Source organism: Rhinoraja longicauda, chromosome 8 (genome assembly GCF_053455715.1).
Source record: "Rhinoraja longicauda isolate Sanriku21f chromosome 8, sRhiLon1.1, whole genome shotgun sequence".
NCBI classification, from domain to species: domain Eukaryota; kingdom Metazoa; phylum Chordata; class Chondrichthyes; order Rajiformes; family Arhynchobatidae; genus Rhinoraja; species Rhinoraja longicauda.
In genome coordinates this window covers 31440908-31460927 of record NC_135960.1, presented here as the reverse complement: position 1 = coordinate 31460927, position 20020 = coordinate 31440908, and the positions used below count along the sequence as shown (strand labels likewise).

Here is a 20020-nt window from a genome sequence, read left to right as displayed (position 1 = left end):
TCATCGTAGCCCACTACATGTAGCATGCTATCACATATTAAGGTGTCTCACCTCATCTTCTACTCCCAAGGCTGGGGTTAGAAGTTAAGCATGGGTTCAGTTGGGCTTGTAGCAGAGTTTTAGGGAGGTTTAGTTTAGTTTAGAAATACAGCACGGAAACAGGCCCTTCAGCCCACCGAGTCCGCGTCGACCAGCAATTCCCGCACATTAACACCAACCTACACATACTAGGGACAAGTTTTTTTACACATATGCCAAGCCAATGAATCTACATACTGTACGTCTTTGGAGTGTGGGAGGTAATCGAAGATCTGGATGAAAACCCACATGGTCTTGGGGAGAATGTACAAACTCCGTACAGACAGCACCTGTAGTTGGGATCGAACCCGGGTCTCTGGTGCTGCAAGTGCAGTAAGGCAGCAACTCTGCCGCTGTGCTACCGTGCCGGGTGTAAAGTGATAGGACTTATTTACTGATGGGAATGGACTCCAGGAAGCTGGGAGGCATGGGGGGGGGGGGGGGCGGGTGGTAACATTGTAGTTTTTGTTAGGTAGGTGGTGTTTGGAGGACATCAAAGAGGGGAATGCAACAGATTGATGAGTTCAATGAGATGAACAGCTTTAGGGATCCCAAGGATTGAGGCTTGCAGCAACCCCTGTGCAGCACTGGATTCAGGCAACATTGTTCCAGGAGTGTTCAAGATGGGTACCTGATCTTGGCTCTCCTGCATTCAGACAGATATAATCACTCGTGTCTCCAACACAGAAATCACAATGGGGATGAAAGTTAACTCACAAGAGGACGTACCTGCTTGAATTTCACAATCAGTGCCACTTGATCACAAACATAGTTTGGCCTGGGTTAAATCAATTTTCCATCACTTGGGGCCGAATAATATTCCACGCCCAACCATCCAAATGCCAGGCAAATACAAGAAACTAAGCGTGGTAGCGACATAACGTTGCATGCTGCAGCTGACTGCAGTCACATTATTTGGTCAATATTACATTATCGATTGTGGAAGCAAGCTCGTACAAATTGACTGAAAAACACTTTGGGATGTTCTGAAAGGGATATGTACAATGCTATATGAATGCATCCTTAACATTTCCAAAACAGCCACCATGACCGATTTTTTTTAATCACCCTTCAAGCTATCTCCTCTGGCTTGATGTCCATTAGGTCTGATTCTACACATGATGCATTGGGTTACATTTTGTAACACTAAATGCATCATATTAAATATTCGTTAAAGCTCCACATCACCGATTAATAATGTGTTCTCTTTAAAAATAAAGGAGTGCATGGTGTGTTCAAAGGAATATGTGCAATGCAACAATCAACTATCCTTATGCGAAGATTGGACATCATATGAGAAATTGGCTTGAAAATAATCCATCTGACAATAAAGTAATTGAATATGGTTAATCCTGTGGAGACTTCCAACCAAATACTTGAAGGTGGCTGGTTTGAACAGATCTACAGTAACAATTATTGAACAAATCTAAAAGCTGGTGCAACTCAACGGGTTAGTCAGCATCTCTAGAGAACACAAATAGGTGATGTTTTGGGCATAGTTAAAAAGATCTGAAAAAGCAGGACGTGTTTGACTAAGGAACAAGAGTTTTCTCGTTTGGTTTCAAGCTTCCTCTTTGGTTTCATTGAGATCTGCTGCCTCCAGTAGGTGGCAAAATCTGCCTTTACACCCCTTCAGTATTGGAATGTCAACTGTTGGAGCTGTTCATGTTTTTTTTTGCAATTCCAAAAGGCACAGAGGACATGTTACAGATCAAGAAACAAGTTGCAAATTTGGCAGCACATAGCACACATAAAACAGCCAGAAGCCAGACATTACCCCCCATATTTCCCTCCTGAGATTAATAACGTTCTATCATATCGTTCTATCATATCGTATAAATCACAAATATGCTCTTTGACTCCCATAGGAGATCATGTTGCAAAAAGAAATCCATTACCTCGTGATATCATCAAATACTCCATAGCCCATTTTCTTGTCTTGTGCCCACTGGCCAATGAATATACTGGGACAGGATGATGTGAGTTTGCCACTTCGGAGCAACCCATGTCCATGACGCATGTTATCTTGAAAACTGCCCTCATACACCTCCCCTGTGGCACATCTGTGAGGAAAGAGTGGGGGCATTAGGAAAGGAGGGGGTGAGAGGTCAAGGTAGCCAGGAATGGAAGATCAGAGACAACTAATCATTATTCAGCTACCACATAAAACGAATAATGGACATTGGTAAAACACCATGCTTGATATCAGATAAACCATCACCTACTTTTGGATCTTTCAGACCCTTGTTCTGTTTGGGATCTTCGATGAAAATGTTCAAATCAACAGGTGAATATGAAGTTGCTGAATATTTTTTTAAAGAACCTTAGGACTAAATTAATTTGTTTTCTCTGTGAACACTGAGTCAAGGATAGAACAAGGAACTTCAATCATTCTAATTCGGTAGAGCAGGAATATCTCATTCAGCTCAATCCTGCACCACCATTTATTCTGTCGGTAGCTGATCTGCATCGGTACGGTAGCGCAGCGGTAGAGTTGCTGCTTTACAGCGAATGCAGCGCCGGAGACTCAGGTTCGATCCTGACTACGGGTGCTGCACTGTAAGGAGTTTGTACGTTCTCCCCGTGACCTGCGTGGGTTTTCTCCGAGATCTTCGGTTTCCTCCCACACTCCAAAGACGTACAGGTATGTAGGTTAATTGGCTGGGTAAATGTAAAAATTGTCCCTAGTGGGTGTAGGATAGTGTTAATGTACGGGGATCACTGGGCGGCACGGACTTGGAGGGCCGACAAGGCCTGTTTCCGGCTGTAGATATATGATATGATATGATAATCTTCATCCCTTGTTGCCAACAAAAAATCTGACCAATTGCACAATAACATTTAATTTATTAAGGAGCTAATAGTCTTTTGGTTGTGGAGTGTCCCACCCACTGGCTACAGAACCAAATATCTCTATTCATCTGCCAATCTCTAAGTCATAGAGTTAGACAGCTTGGAAACAGGCCCTTTGGTTCAACTTGCCAATGCCGACCAACATGCCCCATCGACACCAGTCCCACCTGCCTGCATTCGGCCCAAATCCTTCTAAACCTATCCCTCTGGTAGAGCCCCCTAAAGACTGTGCATTTGCCCAATCCATTCCACTCATTATTTTGTACACCTCTATAAGCTTACCCCTCATCTTCCTGCACTCCAAGAAGTAAAATCCTAGCCTGCACAACCTCTCTACCAATTCCTCAACCAATCTCAACAGCTACCTCTGGTCAGACCACACCTAAAGCATTTATGCTTGATTGTTTGGGAAGATAGTAATCGGTGTTTCTATAATTTCCACAGCACCTTTTTCTAAAACCTATCAATGCTGACTTCTCAGCCATGTGGATTTAAACATTAACTTTCAAACCTATTAATTTCTGCAATATTATTTTTGTTCTGAATGCTAATTTCTTCTGGCTCCTCCCTCTCGCTGGACCTGCTGTTCTCCAATGTTTCCAAAAATTACTTTGCAAAACATTTGTTTAACTTCTCTGCCACTTCCTTTTTGCCCAATATAGCTTTGCAGTCTCAGTCTGTGAAGGATCCACACTAACTAGTATAATATTTATAGAAGCTTTTACAGTCTGGTTTTATGTTCTTGCTAAATTCTTATATTTACTTTCCTCACCCTTCTTTGCTAAATATGGAAATTTTCCTATCATCCAACATTTCCTTTAACTTCACTTGATATGTACAGTTAAGTCATGTTTCCAGGTGAATTTTCATGTCTTGAGAAAGGATGTGTTTTTAACTACTATTTCTCCAAACATCAGTTATCACTTGTCTGCATTATATTTTATTGCAATTTCCCAATCTACCACAGCTAATTCACATCTCACCTGAACTTCTTTTACGACTTCATTTAAGCCACCGTTATCCAATTGCTAGGTCACTGATAACAGCCCGATTCAAGTGAAACCTGCCCCAGCAAAATACCCCCTCTTTCCCCAATGCTGGTGCAGGTGCTGAACAAATTGAAACCCATTTCTTCCACAACAATTTTTAAGCCAAAATTTCAACTGATTTGCTGACCCTTTGTTCTTGGGTAGCAAGCCAGAAATTATTGCAAGGGGTGACATAGAATCAAGAGATGTAGAATCAGTATCAATAGAAATGAGGAATTGTAAGGGTCCAAGGCTCTGTGCTTGGACTGCAGCTATTTACAATATACATTAATGACTTGGATGAAGGGATTAGAAGTACCATTAGCAAATTTGCAGATGATACAAAGCTGGGTGGTAGTATGAACTGTGAGGACAATGCTATGAGGTTGCAGGGTGACTTGGACAGGTTGTGTGAGTGGGCAGATGCATGGCAGATGCAGTTTAATGTGGATAAGTGTGAGGTTATTTAGAACGGAGATGAGGAAGAACTTTTTCAGTCAGAGAGTGGTGAAGGTGTGAAATTCTCTGCCTCAGAAGGCAGTGGAGGCCAGTTCGTTGGATGCTTTCAAGAGAGAGCTGGATAGAGCTTTTAAGGATAGCGGAGTGAGGTGGTATGGGGAGAAGGCAGGAACGGGGTACTGATTGAGAGTGATCAGCCATGATCGCATTGAATGGCGGTGCTGGCTCGAAGGGCTGAATGGACTACTCCTGCACCTATTGTCTATTGTTATCCACTTTGGTGGTAAGAATAGGAAGGCAGATTATTATCTGAATTGTGTCAAGTTAGGAAAAGGGGACATACAACGAGATCTGGGTGTCCTAGTGCATCAGTCACTGAAAGGAAGCATGCAGGTACAGCAGCAGTGAAGAAAGCCTTCAAAACAAGAGGAGTTGAATATAGGAGCAAAGATGTCCTTCTGCAGTTGTATAGGGCCCTAGTGAGACTGCACCTGGAGTACTCTGTGCAGTATAAGAAAATAACTGCAGATGCTGGTACAAATCGATTTATTCACAAAATGCTGGAGTAACTCAGCAGGTCAGGCAGCATCTCGGGAGAGAAGGAATGGGTGACGTTTCGGGTTGAGACCCTTCTTCAGACTGATGTCGGGGGTGGGACAAAGGAAGGATATAGGTGGAGACAGGAAGATAGAGGGAGATCTGGGAAGGAGGAGGGGAAGGGAGGGACAGAGGAGCTATCTGAAGTTGGAGAAGTCGACGTTCATACCACCGGGCTGCAAACTGCCCAGGCGAAATATGAGGTGCTGCTCCTCCAATTTCCGGCGGGCCTCACTATGGCACTGGAGGAGGCCCATGACAGAGAGGTCAGACTGGGAATGGGAGGGGGAGTTAAAGTGCTGGGCCACCGGGAGATCAGTTGCGTTAATGCGGACCGAGCGCAGGTGTTCAGCGAAGCGATCGCCGAGCCTGCGCTTGGTTTCGCCGATATAAATAAGTTGACATCTAGAGCAGCGGATGCAATAGATGAGGTTGGAGGAGGTGCAGGTGAACCTCTGTCTCACCTGGAAAGACTGTTTGGGTCCTTTGATGGAGTTGAGGGGGGAGGTAAAGGGACAGGTGTTGCATCTCGTGCGGTTGCAAGGGAAAGTGCCCGGGGTTGGGGTGGTTTGGGTAGGAAGGAACGAGTGGACCAGGGAGTTACGGAGGGAACGGTCTCTGCGGAACGCAGAGAGGGGAGGGGATGGGAAGATATGGCCAGTGGTGGGGTCCCGTTGTAGGTGACGGAAATGTTGGTGGATGATATGTTGGATCCGCTGGCTGGTGGGGTGGAAGGTGAGAACGAGGGGGATCCTGTCCTTGTTGCGAGTGGGGGGAGGGGGAGCAAGAGCGGAGCTGCGGGATGTAGAAGAGACCCTAGTGAGAGCCTCATCTATAATGGAGGAGGGGAAGCCCCGTTTTCTGAAGAACGAGGACATCTCGGAAGCCCTAGTCTGAAACACCTCATCCCGGGCGCAGATGCGGCGTAGACGGAGGAATTGGGAGTAGGGGATAGACTTTTTGCAGGGGACCGGGTGGGAAGAAGTGTAGTCCAGATAGCTGTGCGAGTCGGTGGGCTTGTAGTAAATGTCCGTCACTAGTCTGTCTCCTGTGATGGAGATGGTGAGGTCCAGAAACGGGAGGGAGATGTCAGAGATAGTCCAGGTATATTTAAGGGCAGGATGGAAATTGGAGGTGAAGTGTATGAAGTCAGTGAGTTCTGCATGGGTGCAAGAGGTAGCACCAATGCAGTCGTCGATGTAGCGGAGGTAGAGTTCGGGGATGGGGCCAGTGTACGTCTGGAACAGGGATTGTTCGACGTACCTGACAAAAAGGCAGGCGTAGCTAGGGCCCATGCGAGTGCCCATAACTACGCCTCTGGTTTGGAGGAAGTGGGAGGAGTCAAAGGAGAAGTTGTTGAGGGTAAGAACCAGCTCTGCTAGGCGGAGGAGAGTGTTGGTCGATGGGGATTGGCTGGTTCTACGGTCGAGGAAGAAACGGAGGGCTTCGAGACCATCCTTGTGGGGGATGGAGGTGTAGAGTGACTGGACATCCATGGTGAAAATGAGGGAGTGGGGGCCTGGGAACCGGATGTTATCCAGGAGATGGAGAGCGTGTGAGGTGTCTTGGACGTAGGTGGGGAGGGATTTAACCAGGGGGGATAGGATGGAGTCGAGGTAGGTAGAGATAAGTTCGGTAGGGCATGAGCAGGCAGAGACAATGGGTCTGCCGGGACAGTTGTGTTTGTGGATTTTGGGTAGGAGGTAGAATCGGGCCGTGCGGGGCTGGGGAACTATGAGATTGGAGGCACTGAGGGGTAGATCGCCGGAGGTGATGAGGTCGGTGATGGTGCTGCTGATAAAGGTCTGGTGTTTATCGGTGGGGTCATGGTCCAGGGATAGGTAGAAAGAGGTGTTTGATAGTTGTCGTCTGGCCTCGGTGCGGTAGAGGTCAGCACGCCAGACTACCACAGCCCTTCCCTCGTCAGCGGGTTTAATTATTAAGTCCGGGTTGTTGCGGAGTGAGTGGAGGGCTGCACGTTCAGGAGGGGAGAGGTTGGAGTTAGTCAGGGAAGTGGAAAATTTGAGGCGGCTGATGTCACGCCGGCAGTTTGAGATAAAAAGTTCTAGTGAGGGTAGTAGGCCACACTGGGGGGGTAAAAGTGGAGGGGGTCCATTGGAGACGGGAGAAGGGGTCATCAGTGGGGGGTCGGGACTCCTTCCCGTGGTAAAAGGCTCGGAGGCAGAGGCGGCGGAAGAAGAGCGACGGCTGTGACCTGCTGCTGGGCAGTGGAGCGGTGTGGGTCAGCACGGTCGCTGGGGGAGGCCCGCGGGGACCTGGAGTCCGGGTAAGTGGCGGTCGGCTCGGTCAGCGGATGGCCGGGGAGGGCGTGGGCGGCGGTGAAGGGGTCGGGAAGGTCGGCGGCAGTGGTGAAGGGGTCGGGAAGGATGTGGGCAGCAGCGGCGGTGCAGAGGCCTCGCTCGTCGGCGGCAACGGCCCCGGGGAGGCGGTGGAGGTCGGCGGCGGCAGCCTCAGGTGAGCCTCGGCAATCGGCGGCCCCGGGGAAGCGGTGGAGGTCATCGTCGGCGGCAGCGGCCCCGGGGAGGCGGTGGAGGTCGGCGGCAACGGCCCCGGGGAGGCGGTGGAGGTCGGCGGCAGCGGTCCCGGGGAGGCGGTGGAGGTCGGCGGCAGCGGCCCCGGGGAGGCGGTGGAGGTCGACGGCAGCGGCGGTGGAGGCTTCAGGGGGGCCTCGGACATCGGCGGCAACGACCCCGCGGAGGCGGTGGAGGTCGGCGGTGGTCGCAGCGGACCCAGGAAGGCGGCGGAGGTCGGTAGTGACGGCCTCAGGTAGGCCTCAGCAGTCAGCGGCCCTGGGGAGGTGGTGGAGGTCGGCGGCGGTGGGTGGTGACGGCCTCAGGTAGGCCTCGGCAGTCGGCGGCCCGGGGAGGCGGTGAGGAGCGGTACTGCACCTGGTGGCAGTAATGGCGTCGCGGGCCTCTGCCTCGTGGTGTGCCGGCCGGCGGTGCGGAGTAGCGGTGGAATTGCGGGCCTGCGGGCGGTCGAGTCGCTGCCGAGGAGTGTCGGTGGAGGCATCCGTCTGGAGGCGGGTGAGTTTGCGAGCCTTCGTGGAGTCCAGGTAGGTGAAGAATCGAGTCTGTGCAGTTTTGGTCTCCAAATTTGAGGAAGGATATTCTTGTTATTGAGGGCGTGCAGCGTAGGTTTACTAGGTTAATTCCCGGAATAGCGGGACTGTCATATGTTGAAAGACTGGAGCGACTAGGCTTGTATACACTGGAATTTAGAAGGATGAGAGGGGATCTTATCGAAACATAAAAGATTATTAAGGGGTTGGACACGTTAGAGGCAGGAAACATGTTCCCAATGTTGGGGGAAGTCCAGAACCAGGGGCTATAGTTTAAGAATAAGGGGTAGGCCATTTAGAACGGAGATGAGGAAAAACTTTTTCAGTCAGCGAGTTGTGAATCTATGGAATTCTCTGCCTCAGAGGGCAGTGGAGGCCAATTCTGAATGCATTCAAGAGAGAGCTGGATAGAGCTCTTAAGGATAGCGGAGTCAGGGGGTATGGGGAGAAGGCAGGAATGGGATACTGATTGAGAATGATCAGCCATGATCACATTGAATGGTGGTGCTGGCTCGAAGGGCCGAATGGCCTACTCCTGCACCGATTGTCTATTACCTTTGAGGCTGGTTTATAGTTTGGACTTTAATTGTTCAAATGTCTTCAACAGAACCTTAGCTCTAGCTGAGTCTTTGGCTCCTTCACCGATTACAACAACTGTACCTTTCCCCTTCTGCCCTAATGAACTGTCCTAATGTCATGCTTGATTAATCTTCTGGAATTTCTTAAGGATGTAACTAGGAAAATGGACAGGGGAGAGTCAGTGGATGTAGTGCACCTGGACTTTCAGAAAGCCTTTGACAAGGTCCCACATAGGAGATTAGTGGGCAAAATTAGAGCACATGGTATTGCGGGTAGGGTGCTGACATGGATAGAAAATTGGTTGGCAGACAGGAAACAAAGAGTAGGGATAAATGGGTCCCTTTCAGAATGCCAGGCAGTGACTAGTGGGGTATCGCAAGGCTCAGTGCTGGGACTGCAGCTATTTACAATATGCATTAATGACTTGGATGAAGGGATTAAAAGTAACATTAGCAAATTTGCAGATGACACAAAGATGGGTGGCAGTGTGAACTGTGAGGAAGATGCTATGAGGTTGCAGGGTGACTTGGACAGGTTATGTGAGCGGGCAGATGCATGGCAGATGCAGTTTAATGTGGATAAATGTGAGGTTATCCACTTTGGTGGTAAGAACAGGAAGGCAGATTATTATCTGAATGGTGTCAAGTTAGGAAAAGGGGAAGCACAACGAGATCTGGGTGTCCTAGTACATCAGTCACTGAAAGGAAGCATGCAGGTACAGCAGGCAGTGAAGAAAGCCAATGGAATGTTGGCCTTCATAACAAGAGGAGTTGAGTATAGGAGCAAAGAGGTCCTTCTGCAGTTGTACAGGGCCCTAGTGAGACCACACCTAGAGTATTGTGTGCAGTTTTGGTCTCCAAACTTGAGGAAGGACATTCTTGCTATTGAGGGAGTTCAGCGTAGGTTCACAAGGTTAACTCCCGGAATGGCGGGACTGTCGTACGTCGAAAGACTGGAGCGACTGTGCTTGTATACTCTGGAATTTAGAAGGATGAGAGGGGATCTTATTGAAACATATAAGATTATTAAGGGATTGGACACGCTAGAGGCAGGAAACATGTTCCCGATGTTGGGGGAGTCCCGAACTAGGGGCCACAGTTTAAGATTAAGGAGTAGGCCATTTAGAACGGAGATGAGGAAAAACTTTTTCACTCAGAGTTGTGAAGCTGTGGAATTCTCTGCCTCAGAAGGCAGTGGAGGCCAATTCTCTGGATGCTTTCAAGAAAGAGTTAGATAGAGATCTTAATGATAGTGGAGTCAAGGGATATGAGGATAAGGCAGGACCGGGGTACTGATTGTGCATGATCACGGTGAATGGCAGTGCTGGCTCAAAGGGCCAAATGGCCTACTCCTGCACCTATTGTCTATAATGTCTTTGGTCCTGCCATCAAATAGGCAACATAGCCATTGGGATTATTCACACACTCCAACATTAATTTCTTTCACTACATGGCACACAATCACTACAATATTTCTATTTGCATCTTGCATCACAGCCTCAACTCTTGCCCAGACAGGCTGCAAGAATTTTGTACCATTGTACAATTGCAAGGTTGACATTTCCCTTAACACCCACAGCTTACTCATTTGTAGTCACATCAACCGGTCGGTCTCTCTTGACTAACCAACACCACAGCACATAGTCTAAGGGACGAGATTGTCCCTTGGAATATGGTAGCCAGGTAACTGGTCACATTGAATCTTAGTAGTTCACGTCAGTTCCTATATGCACAGATGTAATACACTGGCACGTAATGAAGTTAATTCTGGCACTTTTCCTTGTTAACTATAATAACAACATCTGAAGACAGTAAAGAACTCCTCAAGCATGGGTCGACAAGGGCACTGGTTCTCTCCTCATCAGACAGAGAGATGTCATGTAGCCAATAGCGATTGCCTTGGGGCCTCATTAAAAGGAACTTTCCCCTACAAGGGGACCACTTTGCCGAGGATGAAGACACCGACAATTTTGAATGAACCACAGGCTGATGATGGAAGTTTCAGCTAGGAAACTCATAATAAAGTACACTAATTTTAATCACCATACCAGAGCTATGCAAGGAGCCAACCAGATCACAGAGCAAATCCGTTGGCAACCCAATGGATATAATGAAGACTTAAGCACCTCGAAAATAATAGACCAAATGAGACCAAACTCATTGATAAACCAACCAAAATATCCAACCTGGACCTTATTATCCCCTCCTACCTTGCTACAACAACCAACAGATTAAATCATCCAATCCTCTCAACAACAAACATATCAAACAAGGCTCCAAAGCCAACTTGTGGATGAAATGAAAAGCGAGCCTACTTGTAGATTCCATGGCCGTGCATCTTGCCTTCTTTCCAATGGCCCTGATAGTGGTCATTTTTCTTGAGGGCTTTGCAGGGCACATTCAACTCTCCGTACCTGTTAAGGAAAATAAATCCATTTGGTATTTTGCCTCCATATCAAGACGTTTAGCCCCAAAGTCGAGAGAATATTGCTCCATTTGCATTACTTACTTGTTCTATGGATCTTAAGACCCCACTCTCAACCACCTGCCACTCTATTGCAGTTATACTAAACCAACTCTTGCCTGGCAACAACAGTATCGTCAATCTGGATACTCCTAGAGTAGGAATGCCATTTCTTGGATTAGGTGAAGTCTAGCTCAATCCATGGAATGTCACTTGTACTTTGCATTCCTCAGAGGTATTAACAAGCCAGCCCCAGTTAAAACAGCACAAATTAAAGTTAAAATTGCAAATGCTGCACATTTAAAAGAAAAACAACAAATGCTAGAAATATTCAGCAGGTTAGGTTGCACCTGTGGGCAGAGAAATAGAGTTAGAACTGGGAAGGAGACAAAATAAGCTTGTTAAACTGCAGGGAGGGCAGGCAATGAGGCACCAGCAATGGCAAAAAATAAAATTGCCCAGGATGGCATGGATAATTTCAAATTAGTGTCATCTGTGGGGAAGAGAAGATTTTAGTCTAATATTTAATTCAGAGAACTGCTCCTCATACTGTAATTGGCTCCCTCAGTACTACTTGGGGGCGTGGCTGCGTTCTGCAGCTGCGGCTCACCGGCAGTCTCTCTGTTTTTTTTTGTTTTTTTGTCATTGTCGTTGTTAAATGTACGTTTTGTTTTATTTTTAATTCTGTGTATGTGGGGGGGTGGTGAGGGGGTTGGGGGAAACCTTTTTTCAAATCTCCTCCTCAACGGAGATGCGACCTGTACCGTGTCGTATCTCCGTTCGCGCTACGGCCTAACATCGTGGAGTCGGCGGCCTCCAGCTGGGATCGACCTTGAAGACTCCGGTCGCAGGGCCTGGACTTACCATCTCGGAGGCTTCGGCCGTGGGCCCTGCAGACCGCAACATCGGGAGTTCGCAGGTCCCTGGCTGGCGACCGGCTTTTGGGAGCTCCAGCCGTAGCAGCTTCGACCGCACCGGAGCGCGAGGTACGATCGACCCACCCGCAGGCCCTTCATCACCCTGCGTGGCCCGGCCGCAGCACTTTCCATCGCCCGGTGGGGGCTCAAGACTTTCATCGGCCTGCTCGGCTCGGCCCTGGAACTTTCCATCGCCCGGTGGGGGCTCAGGACTTTCTTCGGCCTGCTCGGCTCGGCTCGGCCCTGGGACTTTCCATCGCCCGGTGGGGGCTTCAAAAAGTTGGGAGCCTCGATCACCTCGTGGCACCACGGGAGAAGAATGAGGAGGAGATAAGACTTTGCCTTCCATCACAGTGAGGGTATGCCTAGAGCAATCACTGTGATGGCTGTTTTGTGTAAAAAATTATATCTGTGTGTCTTGTGCTTTTTAATGTTACTGCCGGACCCTGACGTGAGAGGACGCTGGCGTTGTGTATTCGCCGCTTTTCCGTCAGGATAGTTTGTCTGTTTGTTTCTATGTTAATTGTTTTTGTAAAGCGCTTTGAGCATGTGATAAGGCGCTATATAAAATAAATGGATTATTATTATTATTATTATTACACTGAAACAAGAGTTGCCGTTCTGCATTGCAATTCCTTTAGTTTGTTGCCAACCAGAGTTGCCAGATGAGCACTGTTAACTCGACTTTACTCAGAGGATCACACAGAATTTTATTGATAATCTTTCAATACTTACCCATCTTCTAAACCATTTTTGAAATCACCAGAATATGATCTCCCATTGGGCCACCGCAATATGCCCCTGGAAATGATGAAACAATTAGAAGATAAAGTCATGGTCATACAGAATAAAAACAGGCCCTTTATTCATGATGAATAAGATGCCCCATCCAAAATAGCCTCATTTGCTCATGGCTGGCATTTACCACCCCCACCCCCACCCCCCTTTCCTATCCATGTAACTGTCCAAATGTTTTTTAAATGTTATGATACCTGCATGTACCACTTTCTCTGGCAGTTTGTTCCATATACCCCCAACCCTGTGTCAAATTGTAGCCCCTCAGGTTCCTATTAAATCATTACCATTACCTTCTCACTTTAAACCTATGCCCTCTAATCCTTCATTCCCCTAGCCTGGGAAAAGGACAGCGCAGATACTGAAAATCAAGTTGAGGTCTCAGTCACAACTATTTCTTCCCCTCGTCATTTCCAAATTTATTTCCTGCCAATTCTCCCGAAACAAATGATTTGGATCCTTCCAAATTATTTGTCAGAACTCTGCTGGAACAATACACTTGCCAACAAACCCTCTCATTGTTTCCTAACCTTGCCCACTATGTGAGCCCGTGCAATACGCAGTAACACTGCAGCATGTGCATGAAGATCAATGCTATGTTTTGCACTGAGCTAACAGCACTGTGCTAATACTAACTTGCCATGTGGTTTTCCAGCCAACCAGCGACCTTCATAAGTTGCCTCCTTCAGCCGTGGGTCCTTATAGAAGGTGTAACTGGCAGTGCGAGAAATGGGAGGCTCAACGCGCATGACGCCACCCAATCCAGCAGCCATGCTATCTGAAGCACCAGTCAGAGCCCGATCCACTGCTTGGTTGATTGCTCTTAACCACTTTATCTGAAATGGGATGAGAAACACATTTTACCATCTACCATTAAACATGACATATGCAAACCACTTTACTCTCCAGCAACATTGCCCCTGTGGCCACCTAGCCTTTCAAGTCTACATTTATATAACATAAGGTGGCTGGAAATACGAGTAGATCATCTGCCCATTGAGCCCATTCTTTCATTCATTATCAAAGATGACTTTTTATCGTAGACCCATTTTCAGCATTATCCCAATATCTCGCAAGTCAGGAGTGTTTAATTGTCATATGTACTAGAAACAATTAAATTCTTATTTGCTGTAATTAAAATTAAAACTCAAATTAACATGCAATGATCAATAATAAGTTAAATTATCAGTAATACAAGGTAACAGATTATAAAAGTGCAAACAAAAGTATGTAGTGCAGCTTAAACAAAGTCCATAGTGGTTTAGTATTGAGGTTGCATTCGAGTTAGGTTTGCACAGTGTCATTCAAGAGCGAGATGATTGATGAGAAGCTATTTTTGAAAATGGCTACAGTTCTCAGATTCCTGTACCTTCTTTCCCATGGAAGCAGCTAGATGAGTGTAACCAGGGTGTTGTGGGTCTTTGATGATGTTTAGTTTCCTTTTAGAGGCAGCGCTTCCTGCAGATTCCAGTAGTGGGGAGGTCAATATCCGTGACAGATTGGGCAATGACCACGACTTTCTGGGTTCTGGGGCATTCAAGTTACTAATCCAAGCCATGATGCAAGCATGCATTCTACCCTACACCTGCATACCTTGGATAGAATATTCGGCACCAATTGCCTTCATTTTTGGAAATTCAGTTTCACTTTTTAAATGAGTACAATGACTAAATTGCCACCTGCCCTCTGCAGTGGAGAATTCCTAAAGGTTCACAATCCTCCAAGTGAAAACACTTCTCTTCATCTCAGTCCAAAAAAAGGCCCTCCGTCTTTTTCTGAAACTGTGCCTCCTTGTCCTAATGAGGGAAAATAACATCCCAGCACATAATCTATCCAGCTGTTAGACATTTAAATGAACAAGACGCAAGCTCGTTGAAATTTACAATTTTTTTCTGGAAGAACTCAGAACCATTCTTCTCATTCTCTTTTACAGCAAACCCTAGAACCAGTTCAGCAAATCTTCCCTGCACTCCCTCTTCAGAAAATACATTCATTCTTGGTAAGGAGACCACAACAGGACACAATTGTCTAGATATAGTCCTATTAAGGCCTGATATATGACTTCCTCACTCCTGTAGTCAAAATAAAGGCTAACATACCACTTGCCCTCCGAATTGCTTGCTGTACCTCATGCTTGCCTTTAGCAACTGATGTACAGGCACACGCAGATCTCTGAAAATGCTGGAGTAACTCAGCGCGTCAGGCAGCACCTCTGGAGAAAAGGAATAGATGACGTTTCGGGTCAAAACCCTTCTTCAGACTCCCTTTGAACATCAGTGCTGCCCAACCTCTCAACATTTAACAAATACTCTGCTTTTCTGTCATGTGCATCAAAGCTGATAACATTACAATATTCCATATTAGTGACCATCAATTCCAACACAGGCAATGAAAGAGTTAATGGCTATTAACTTTGCATGATGGGATGCTTCATACCCCTGGCTACCTGGGCTGCTACCTGGGGAGGATCAAGGATGGGACAGGCTGAAGGGCTCCACCCATTGGAGGGGATGCTGCTACTTGGCGTATGTTGTCCCTCAAATGAGAGCTGTGCAGCATTTGGCTGAGATATACAGTCCCTTAAGGTCCAAACGAGGTATCTCAGAGTCTGAACGATTCTGGATGATTGACTTTCCCTTCTATGGCACGGCCCGCATCTCACGCGAACTGGTTAACATGGCCTCTGCAAGGAAACAGTTAGCAAATGCCACTGCTGATGCATTTGCAGATACTCAGAAAGCCATCTCCTCTTTGACAGCTGAGGTAGTAGCCCTCTGTACCGTGGCATTGCAGAAGAGGAATGTTATTTGCTCATAAGGATGTGTCTGGTAGCTGAAACTTACAATCCTTGGAAACCACAGAAATAATAAAATGGTAGAATGAATGAACACGATGAGCCTGAACTTTGGGTCCTGAATAGCTGATGTTTGCAAAATTGCACCAAGCAGGATGTAACAATGTGATTCCTAAAGCCTGTAGAGCGGTATATCCTGTAATGCCTGGGAAGGATGTCTGGGAAAGACGATGGACAATGCTCTCGCTAAGATTAGGATGTGGTTAACTGTTGACTACTTGTGGGAGTGTGTAAACAAGACCTTCTGTGGTATGATAAGGATCCTTACCTTCGACTAATGATTTATTGTGTGGAATATTTTATGACTGTAGGGTGACAAGTATATTGTGTTCCAATACAATGTGATTGATTTAAAGGAAATGTTGTGTTAAACATTCTTGCTGCAAATTCTGTATAAACATGACGCGAGAATGTTGTATCTTTGAGTGGTAGCACGGGGAGTGCTGAGTATGGTCATACACCCTTAGCACTGATCCCCCCACTCTCGTCTGACGATATTTAAAGCTTTGCTTGGTTTACCTTTAACTGTTTGTGTTGTTGTCTGTTTTAAGAAACGAACTTTAACAGCAATTCATTCCCACATTGAAATTATTAACTGCTACACTCCCTTTTGGTTAACTACTTCCCAAGAACACCAAACCATTCACCCTACAACAACCCTCTTTCTGCACCAGGGAGTTCCAATGAAAGGGAGAGAAGTTCACTTTACCTTCTCCTGAGGCGATGCTGCAGTGAGAACAAACTGTTCTTCAGGTGTAGTTATCTTCAGGGCATTCCTACAGAAAAATGAAAACATAGCAGCTGAGGGCAACCATGTTATTCAGACAGAAAAGAGCTAGTGTGATAGATAGATGAGGAATAAGCACCTTCACCAATATTTTGAAGAGATATTACCTACACGCATCTAAACTTTGCATCATTGCATTGCACGTCAAATAATGTGATATCTTTGCTTTAATTTGAACACTCAGTGGTAGCAACAACACCGTGTACTCTTCCCTCCATTCAGCACACATCTATTCCCTCTCCACTACTTTATGTAAACCAGCATCTGCAGTCCCTTGTGACTCTACTTCTTTACTACTCTCTTTTCGGCAAATAACAAATGGGGGATGACTCGGGGCCCCATTTAATACCTCAGGACCTCCCAGGCAGCATCACAGGTATCTATAATCAATCAAGATAAAAACAAAGGTAGACATAAAATGCTGGAGTAACTCAGCGGGTCAGGCAGCATCTCTGGAGAGAAGGAATGGGTGACGTTCCAAAACGTCACCCATTCCTTCTCTCCAGAGATGCTGCCTGACCCGCTGAGTTATTCCAGCATTTTGTTTCTACCTTTGATTTAAACCAGCATCTGCAGTTTTCTTTCCTACACAAGATAAAAGCAAGATAAGATGGAGGCTTGCATTCAATTCAGAGATACCTTTCCAACACCAAAACATTTCCTCAGAAATTTCAGAAAGTCTCAAATGACTTACTGATTTTTAACAATGTACCATAGGAAGCATCCTATCTGGATGAATCACAGCTTGGTATTGCAACTGCTCTGCCCAAGTTCACAAGAAATTGCAGACGTGTGGACGCAGCACAGTAGATTGCACAAACCATGGCTCCTCTCCCCCACCCCCGCCATTGACTCTCTTCATACAGCCTCGGGAAAGCAATCAATATTATCAAGCACCATTTATAAACTGATCATTCCCATTTTACCTCTCGTGAAAGATTTAAAGCATGTACCACCAGATACAAGGACAACATCTTCCCTGCAGACTCTTGAATGATCATCTTATAATTTTATAATGTAATCCCAATTCACCTTGTTGAAGCCCGAACATTTTTTATCTGCTCTTTCTCTGTAGCTGTAACACCATATTCTGCATTATTTTATTGTTTTCTTGCATGAATGATTTACCTGGACAGCACACAAAATGTTTTTCATTGTATCGTGATAATTGCACATGATAATAGCAAACCAATACCAACAGATGCTCAAATTCTATTAGATTATATAACCTATGAGGCAGAAAAAAAAGTGGCAAAGAGCCCAGGAGAATATTTGAACAATTAATAGCAAACAAAGCTGAAAATATATTTTGCAACCACTCCTGACAAAACTGTGCATTTATTAGAAGTGCTTACAAGTTATAAGGAATGCAATCACTTCTGATACTCACGGGTTGCCAATTTCGTCAAACTGGGGTTCTATCCAAAGCGTGGGGAGGGAAAATATATGGTGGGTTGAAAACTGAGCCAAAGGGAAAAAGAATGAGACTCCCATTAGTTGATGCACATGGAACACAAATAGCTCCAATTCAAGACAGGTAGACAATAAAACCAATTAAACCAATTAAACCAGCATCTGCATTTTTTTTCCTACTCCTCCAATTCAAGACAGCTTGCTCCAATTCCAACCCTCTCCCCTCCAAATAGTCAATGGGATTACGAAGAACAAATATGCCATGAGATGGCAGGCAGCTTCACGACTAATAGGGTTGTCATAGTAGGGGATGTTAACATGCCAATAGAGACTGGGACTGCCATAGTGCCAAGGGGTTAGACGGGGTAGAATTTGGCAAATGTGCTCAGGAAAGCTTCCTTCGGCAATACAAAGAGAACACTACGAGGGCAAAGCTGGTCCTGGTCTTAGGAAATTGGGAAGGGCAAGTGACTGAAGTGTTGGTTTGTGAATTTTTAGGGACCAGCGACCACAGTTCTATTAGATTTTAAAATAAGGGAAGGGCAGGCCCACAAGATAAAGGCTTAAATTGGAGCAGGGCTAATTTTGATGCTACAAGTCCACCGCTGATTTTCAGGCACTTTATTCTAGAGCCTTGCCAGTTTATCATGTTGCTGGACCAACAGAGGTCATGGCTTCCAAGAGGAATGGAATGGTCCGTGTAGGCTGACGGAGGGGCCGAGAAAACAGCCCACAAATTTGGCCTCGGAGGTCAGCTATGGGACCGGATCAGTCAGCTCCGACCAAACCGAAGATCCAGAGCCCCGGCCGTAGGGGGCAAATTCGATCCGCAGATCGAAAGTCTAGCCGTGGAAGTCCTGAGGAGGTCGACATTGGCCGCTTCATGTGGTCTAAGCACCACATCTTTGGGAGGATTTCAAGTGCGCTTTGGTAATTTTGTCCGGATTAAAGGAGTTGCAGGACCAACAGTTGCCTGGAAAATCTGTGGTGGACCTATATTTGGCAGGAACTTGTTACAGTTGATTGGAGTAGATCGGACGGGTGGGACAAGTTTTTATTTTTCATTGAGGGTGGGGGTGCCACTCTTGTTCTGTTTCTGTCCTCACTCAACAACCTCTCCTTTGACTCCTCCCACTTCCACCAATCAAAGGCATAGCCATGGGAACTCGCACAGGCTCCAGCTATGCCTGCCTCTTTGTAGGGTACATTGAGCAATCCCTGTTTCAGGCATACACTAGCCCTATCCCTGAACTCTATCTCTGCTACATTGACGACTGCATTGGGGCCAGCTCCTGCAGCCATGCAGAACTCATGGACTTCATTAATTTCACTACCAATTTCCATCCTGCACTCAAATTCACTTGGACCATCTATAGCACCTCCCTCCCCTTTCTTGATCTTACCGCCGCCAACACAGGAAATAAACTATCGACTGAAGTCTATTACAAACCTACTGACTCCCACAGCTATCTAAACTACACTTCTTCCCACCCTGCCTCAAGCAAAGGCTCTATGCCTTACTCCCAATTCCTTATCAATGCCGCATCTGTGCCCAAGATGAGGTGTTCCATACCAGTGCATCCAAAATGTCCTCATTCTCTGGGGAACGGGGGGGTTCCCCTCTTCTATCCTAGATGAGGCCCTCACATGCGTCTCCTCGGTACACCGCAGCTCTGCTCTTGCTCTCCCTCTCTCCAGTCATAATAGGGATAGACTCCCCCTAGTCCTGACCTTTCACCCCATCAGCCGTCACATACAACACATAATCATCCGACATTTTCACCACCTCCATCGGGATCCCACCACTAGTCACATCTTAAGGGGCCACAGTTTAAGAATAAGGGGTAGGCCATTTAGAACGGAGATGAGGAAGAACTTTTTCAGTCAGAGAGTGGTAAAGGTGTGGAATTCTCTGCCTCAGAAGGCAGTGGAGGCCAGTTCGTTGGATGCTTTCAAGAGAGAGCTGGATAGAGCTCTTAAGGATAGCGGAGTGAGGGGGTATGGGGAGAAGGCAGGAACGGGGTACTGATTGCGAGTGATCAGCCATGATCGCATTGAATGGCGGTGCTGGCTCGAAGGGCTGAATGGCCTACTCCTGCACCTATTGTCTATTGT

At 46.5% G+C, this 20020-nt stretch overlaps 1 protein-coding gene across 7 annotated transcripts in view; it reads right to left on the bottom strand.

Moving 5' to 3' along the window:
* Positions 1–20020, bottom strand: part of als2b (alsin Rho guanine nucleotide exchange factor ALS2 b) — a 113112-nt gene that overhangs the window by 43212 nt on the left and 49880 nt on the right. For all 7 annotated transcript variants that reach the window (XM_078403513.1, XM_078403514.1, XM_078403511.1 and 4 more), the window contains 6 exons: positions 17883–17953; positions 16415–16481; positions 13488–13687; positions 12792–12857; positions 10991–11089; positions 1977–2141 (listed from right to left, as the gene is read on the bottom strand). In XM_078403513.1, the coding sequence (XP_078259639.1) occupies positions 1977–2141; positions 10991–11089; positions 12792–12857; positions 13488–13687; positions 16415–16481; positions 17883–17953 (668 nt within the window). The remainder of the gene's footprint in view (positions 1–1976; positions 2142–10990; positions 11090–12791; positions 12858–13487; positions 13688–16414; positions 16482–17882; positions 17954–20020) is intronic.